A 7,287-nucleotide genomic window follows, 5' to 3' on the forward strand; every position below is an offset into this window, starting at 1 on the left:
CTCCACTGGAGCGGTTGGGGTTAAGGGCCTTGCTCAAGGGCACCTCAGTGGTGGTAATGAGGGAGGGGCAAGCAGTGCTTTTTCACTTTGCCCACCCAGATTCATCCTGCCGATCCGGGGATTGAACCGTCAACCTTCCGATTACAAGCTCGCTTCTCTAACCTTTGAGGCCACCACTGCCCAGTCAGTGATGGTTGATCATGATCAATCTGTTTCTTTTGATTGAACAGCACCTTTTAGAGTACAGTCACTTATACCCTGTTACTAACACAATATAAAAAATATATTATTGCGACCCCCCCCCCCCCCATTACATCTTTCATTTCTAAGATGTATATGGTTGCTTTTTTGTATCACAACATATTTCTGATGATTATTGTTACTGGCCTGCTGATGGCATCATAAGTTTTCATTCTCTGGTGTTATTCATGTCCTATAAGTTCTTTATGTAGGCTACAGAAGCAGAGTGAAATGTACTTGGCACTGCCTGGGTGATGCATGCTGCATTCATAATTTGAGGTGGCAGTATCACAGCTGCTGATTTGGCATCTGAGAAATTAGTCAAACCCCATCGGTAAAAGAAAACATTGATTTCATATCTGTGTAGACTACACACTGTGTGTATTTCATATCTGTGTAGACTACACAATGTGTGTATTTCATATCTGTGTAGACTACACACTGTTTGTATTGCATGTCTTCAGTTAATGTGGTGCTGTTTGTCTATGATGCATGAAAGAAAGATGAACAATGCTTAAATATAGAGCCAGATGGCTTTCAGAGGCCGGTCGACGTAGCAGCTGACAGTGCATGCAGTAAAAATGCTTAGCATACAAATTTGTTGATTAATACGTCCAATTTTCTTGCTGCTTGTACCCGAAAACCTTCAGCATTAAAGTTTACAAAAGAAGGAAAAAGATCCTTAGGCATTAAGACAACACAGCATTTGGCAAAGTGATTTTCCATAATCCAAATGCATCAATGTGATACAAAACACGGTAAAATGATCGCAGAATAAAGTTTTGGTAACTTTATTCATATAGTTCTTTACAAGCAGAGAGTAGCTTTCCAAAAAGAGATGAAACAAGACAGAGTGTGTCTGTGTAACATTTAATTAAAACAGCCTCCCAGATGAATAGCGGCGATACAATTAATATGCTGCACTTCTCATTTGATTGCTTTTATAATTCAGGAGTATTTCATTTCATCAGGCAGGATTTCATATTTCATGTGAAACCTCTTCACGGGCAGGAGAGAGTGCTTTGCATGGCATGCTACCAGATACACTGTGTGTTAGGACCATGACAGCTAAATGGATGTTTGCTTGCTAGCTCTGGAACAAGTCTGTCCCAGTTTTAACAGCAAGGCCGCTCACATGGGACAGAAATAATACTGGAGAGATGCATGACTCTTCATAATTATAGATTTCCTGCCACACCTACTGTATGTGTAGCAGCAAAGCCTCAGGATATCTTTGGCCTCTGTGTTATATTAGCCCCGCTCTAGATACATGTTACATTTATGCTTTTGATATGACAGGCCTGTTCAGTCCTTGACCACAATCCTAAGCATTTTCCTCTGCTCGACATTATGGCCTGAATGTTGATCGAATCCCTCCTTCCCCACCTCTTTAGGAGTGCATCATTGACGAGGACTGTGAGAAGGGGAGGTACTGCCTCTATGAGACACACACCTCAAAGTGTCTGCCTTGCAAAGCTATTGATGTGGTAGGTGAATTTATGTTTGTCGTATGATGGGCCTTCACTATTTTGGTCAATATGGAAACCAGTTTTCTACAACTTCTTCTCTATAATGGGTCGGTCTCTCTTTCAAACACACGCCTACTCAGTCAGTCATTTGCAGCCGGTCTTTCACTCTTGACTGCATTGCAGTGCGTCCACAAGTGTAATTGGAGTGTCTCGTTTGTGGGCAGTGTGTCTGTCCTGCGAGCTTCACGTCAAAGGACACCACATGCGTCAAGGTTAAATAGACACTCTTCCTCTCCCCCTGCTCTCAGAGGGCAAATAGAAAAGACGAACAATGGTCATGAGAGTAGGGACATACCAGCTGGTCTTATAAGTGTTACTACTATACTAACCCTCTGTGTCTCCTTTGGAGGAAGTGGGGTTGGCGAGGCAGAGTCAAAAGATACTGGCAATCCACCCATCTGGGATAACAAGTACACACACACACAGGACGACTCTGTGTGCTGTCAAAGCACTGCACTGGAAAACACTGCATCATGTTAAACAGTACATTCAGTTTGTCTTTGTTTATGGTTTGCACAGACTGTGCAGTAGAGGTGGGAAGTAACTAACTACATTTACTCAAGTACTGTACTTGAGTACAATTGTGAGATACTGGCACTTCACATGGATATTTCCATTTTTGAGCGATCATAATTTTATTCTATTTTCTAGAGGGAAATATTGTACTTTTTACTCCACTACATTTATATAATTTATTGTATGACAGTTGTATTTACTGGTTCCTTTATAGAATAAGGTTTGACATTCAAACCATAGAATAAGCTCATGAAATATATTGCATTGTTAGAGTTAATGTCCCAACAGTAGGGGAGAGTGGGGTGAGTTGTGCCACTTTTTACTTGAGGTGTCTTTAAAGTGAGGGCATGACAGTAATGCCTCCAACTACAATATGTAAATATATTTCAGGATGTTGTGCACCACTGAACACTCCCTTTGGATCTTAAATAAACTGTTAAAAAAATATGGCTATTCTTAAAAAAGTGGTCTCTTGGCACAACTTGCCCCCGGTGCAGGGTAAGTTGTGCCTTTAGAGAGAATATGTTGGGGTAAATTGTGCCATTGATTACTGAAGTAAAACAGAACATTTTCATCTCATATACTGTAATGCTATATCAAAGCAAGACAAAATAAAGATAACACTAAAGTCCAGTGTACTATAACAGGGTTAAACAAGGCTAAACGGTAGCAGCAGTTGACCTACATATTTAACATTTTCAGAAATAAAAATTATGTTCAAAATTAACAAAATCAACTATCACAGAGCCAGGCTACACTTGCCAATACTGCAATATTCTTCAACAAGGTCTATTTAAACATTTAAGAACAAAATGAAATAAAATTTCACTAAATCAACTGCAACTGCACTGGCACAACTTAACCCAGGCCTTTTGGCACAAATCACCCCATCCCCACCATTTTAACAAACTTGTATCATATAGCTGGTTTGGAGCTAACATCATGCTAACAGTATAGCCTCATATTGTAGCTTACTAAAACACTAACACATGTGTGAAATGTTTTCAAGCTTGTCTATAATTGTTCAGACACAACAATCAATAAACATTGATCATAAAAATTTTACTTTGAGAGGCAAAAAACAGTTTTTTGAACTTAAATGTGCTTAGCTCTTGTGCCATCTGCCTCCCTTCTTTGCAGAGTGAGTAAAATGGATGCCTCTTCAAAAATGTGTGGTCACATGACCAATTTCTTCTATGGTTTTCTAGATACAAGGGGTGGCACAACTTCCCCACTGGCACAACTCACCCCACTCTCCCCTATATGGATTAATTAGACCTATAGCGCCACCTGCACCAAAATACTTCTTACAATTTAATGCATTCATAATTTAACCCTCTGAAACGAACCATTCTTCACACTGAGTACTTAAGTTTTACTTTTGATAAGTAGCCTACATTTTACTGCTAATACTTCTACTTAATTAAACTGTGGAATGCAGTACTCTCTCCAGTAAGGTATTGCTACGTTTACCTAAGTAAAGGATTTGAGTACTTTTACCACCACTGCAGTAATAGGAGATTTTCTATTGGACTGTTGTCAGAGATCAGTTGATTGCAGTGTCTTGATGATCTCATTTATATTTGATCAATCCAGCAGCATTGGATCGTGTCATTAAAGCTCTTCTCTGTGTGTTCCAGCCGTGCACCAAGGATGAGGAGTGCTGCGGTGAACAGCTGTGTATGTGGGGCCAGTGCAGCCAAAACGCCACAAAAGGGGAACCTGGCAGCATTTGCCAATACCAGAATGACTGCAGCACGGATCTCTGTTGTGCTTTCCATAAAGGTATCTCCCCCCCAAGAACAATTACCTACCAGCCCCAAAGCTTGGACACTATGTTTTATGTTAAAGCCATTTTCACCTGTAAAGGCTTATGCTTAAATGCTTTCAATCTGTTTCTTAGACAAATATAAATATTGAAGTTGAAGCCTATGTCTTTTCTTTGCATTTGCTTCAAGGCAAAGGGCAGCTACTTTAAAGAATCTGAAATATAAGAGTTTTGATTTGTGTAACACTATTTGTCCACCAGAGGTTAGGCACTCTATACATATCATATCATATCACATATAATTTTCATAGTTTTGATGTCTATACTATTCTAAAGTGTGCGAACAAGTAAAAATAAAGAAACGTGCATCCAAACTTTTGACAGGTAGCGTATACCCTAGTTAGTCATGTTGAATTTGATTCGCATCCTTTCATTTTGTCATAATGAAGAAATGAATTGTTTTGTCTCACTCCTTCTGCCTCTCAAAGTATGTACGCAGTCATGCTCATGGAGCAGCTAATGTGTCTCTCTGTCCGTGTGTGTGTGTGTGTGTGTGTGTGTGTGCGTGCGTGTGCTCTTTGTGGGTTCAGCCCTGCTCTTCCCCGTCTGCTCGGCAAAGCCCATTGAGCGCGAGCGCTGCCTTGGCGTCCCCAACCACCTGATGGAGCTGCTGTCCTGGGACATGGAGGGAGGGGGGCCCAGGGAGCACTGCCCCTGTGCCGGGGACCTGCAGTGCCAGCCTCTTGGGTGAGTACAGTGGCCGCTGATCCTTGTTTTTGTTTTTTTTACCTTTAAATGGCGCCACACACTTTGAATGGTGTATTTGGTATGTGAAAAATTATCAAGTCAGTTATATATGCCAATGAGTCAGTTACAGTTAGTCTAAGATATTTGAAAGTTTTTTTCTTGCACTCAACTTGTATTATTCATATCACACTGTACTGCTCTCATCTTTTGACAGGCGAGGGTCGCTGTGCCTTAAGGGACAGGACTCAAGTGAAGAGGACCTCACAGATTCTCTTTATTCAGAGATAGACTACATAGTCTAGAAGTCTACATGGAGCTTGGTTTGATTCAGACTGCCTTGTAAACAATAAGACAGCGGAGTCTCCACTCACCCCAGCACCTAAGATGTTCACCCCCTGTCCAATGACTCACATTTATGATGTGCTCTTTTCATTGCTTATTCAGTGTTTTGTTGCAAAGAGTAGCAGCATTTCAATTTTGATAACTTTACCCAAAGCAGTAGAGCCTTCCAGCACGGGCCATGGCTGAACCTGCGTTACTGAAGAAAGAAGCATGGTATATGTGCTTAAAAGTACAATTGTTGGAATTGAGACCTGAGGTTTACTTTCAATCCTTCACTTGCAAAGGTTTCTGAAAATGGGATATGTCAGATATAAAAGGCATTGACAAAACACATTAGCATGCTGCCCCCTAGTTCAGTCTCACTGCATTAACGGCGCAGTTGGAGGAACCAGACAAAATGATGCAATGTGTGTCCAATGAGATATTCACTAATGCACGTATATTTTGGCTTCATCGCGAACCCACGGATCAGACCTTCATGCTTTATCTCCTGCATTCCTTGGTTTTCCTGGGTTTTTGAAAGGGCTTCATAATCTCAATGTTAAGTTAAGACATGAAAATCCTCAAAATGGCAGCACCCAAACGACGATATGAGTGTACCGACTAGAAACCCCAGCATGAGCATGTCTGGTAAGATTGACCTCTCCATACACACTTACCACATTCCTTCTTAAGCCCTGAACCAGCTCTTTGACTGTAAATTTCAAATGATCATCTTCATAAACCTCGACAGGCTTCTCCAATATTGTTGGAATTGCTTCTTTGTCAGTGTTAAATGTTTTGTCTGACAGTTTTACCCAAAAATATGAATGCATCTCGACCTGCATAGTTTGACTTTTAGTAATTCGGTTATCATTGAATTTCGTTCTTTAATTAGCAACCAATTCAAAAAGCTGCACTTTTGTACAGGATGCTGTTGTAGCCATAGTTGTCATGCCCCATCATTATAAACACTAGAGGCATTCTGCACTATCTCAGCATATAGGCCAAATTTGACTTACATTACTTCTTCTTTTTTCCCTTTTAGAATTAGAATTGCTCTCCACAATGATCTGGAGATGGTTTCATCTGGTGTAGTTTAATATATCAGACTACTGTTAAGCCCCTATAATGTACACCCTGGGTCCTACACCATCGGAATTGGAGGGAACCATTCATACATTACTTTAAGCTGTCACTTATCAGCAACCTATACCTTCCACAGATAATCCACAAAGAACTTTCTAAATAATCAGCCCAGTATCCAATATCCTAGAATGTGCTGGCAGCCTATAGACTGGTAGCCTGGGTAAACCCATCCCCCACGTGACCTGCTCTCAGACCTGTTCTCAGTCACTAGTGACTGGGAACTGAGAGAGCAGGTCACGTGGGGGCTGGGTTTACCTAGGCTAATAGACTGGCTCATCAATTATTGTGACTCTTCGGGCCAATTAAGATCTGATGTCATGAAACCACACTGTTGCATCCACACAGGCTGGAAGGACTTTTGCATGTTGTTCATATGTGGTTCCTGATGACTTCTATCATGTAGACTTCCTACCACTATGAAACCCTGACCACTTCAACATCAGGCCTGGAAGGTACCAATAACATCTCTGATGTTTGTGCATCTATACTGGTGCTGGATGATATGTTTCATATGGTCAAGTGTAACCTGTCTTTTTCCTCTTCATAAGCACCTGAAACATGTCACTTGTACAACTCTTGCCTAAAAAATAAATAACGTTTTAAACACCAAGGTATGTTTTTTTTTTTTTACATACTGACGTCAACGTATAGATTCAACTTCAGTGAGAAATTCATCAGTTTTAATTTACATTGACAGAAAACAGCAGTTATGAAAAAAGCATTTTTAATTTCTAAAATCATCTTAAACTATTTTCACACAGGATTTTAAATCTCCAAGAAATAAACAACAAAATAATTTCTTCAGATATTGGCATTTCTACAGTGAATAGCTGGTGGCAGCATTATAAGCCCAGAAGGGCTGGAATGCTGAGCTCCAGCCTGCAGAGCGCTCGCCCCCAGACGGAGAAGTCCCACAGGCTCTGGACACCCTCGGGTGTCAGTCTATCAAGCAGCAGCAGGTAGAAGCGCCAAAAACAACCCAAGTCTCTCTGCCAAAAACCAGAGAGTCCAACACCA

General features: G+C 40.8%; 1 protein-coding gene across 1 annotated transcript in view; it reads left to right on the forward strand.

Annotated features, from left to right (window-relative positions):
• The window catches only part of dkk3a (dickkopf WNT signaling pathway inhibitor 3a), a gene marked incomplete at both ends in the record, with an annotated part of 6,151 nt that extends 1,049 nt beyond the window's left edge, over positions 1-5,102 (forward strand). The window contains 4 exons of the mRNA XM_083650650.1: positions 1,635-1,727; positions 3,926-4,070; positions 4,644-4,800; positions 5,015-5,102. Of these exons, the coding sequence (XP_083506776.1) occupies positions 1,635-1,727; positions 3,926-4,070; positions 4,644-4,800; positions 5,015-5,102 (483 nt within the window). The remainder of the gene's footprint in view (positions 1-1,634; positions 1,728-3,925; positions 4,071-4,643; positions 4,801-5,014) is intronic.
• Positions 5,103-7,287: the final 2,185 nt, after the last annotated feature.

The sequence above is a fragment of the Poromitra crassiceps genome (assembly GCF_964638095.1).
Source record: "Poromitra crassiceps genome assembly, chromosome: 14".
Classification (NCBI taxonomy): domain Eukaryota; kingdom Metazoa; phylum Chordata; class Actinopteri; order Beryciformes; family Melamphaidae; genus Poromitra; species Poromitra crassiceps.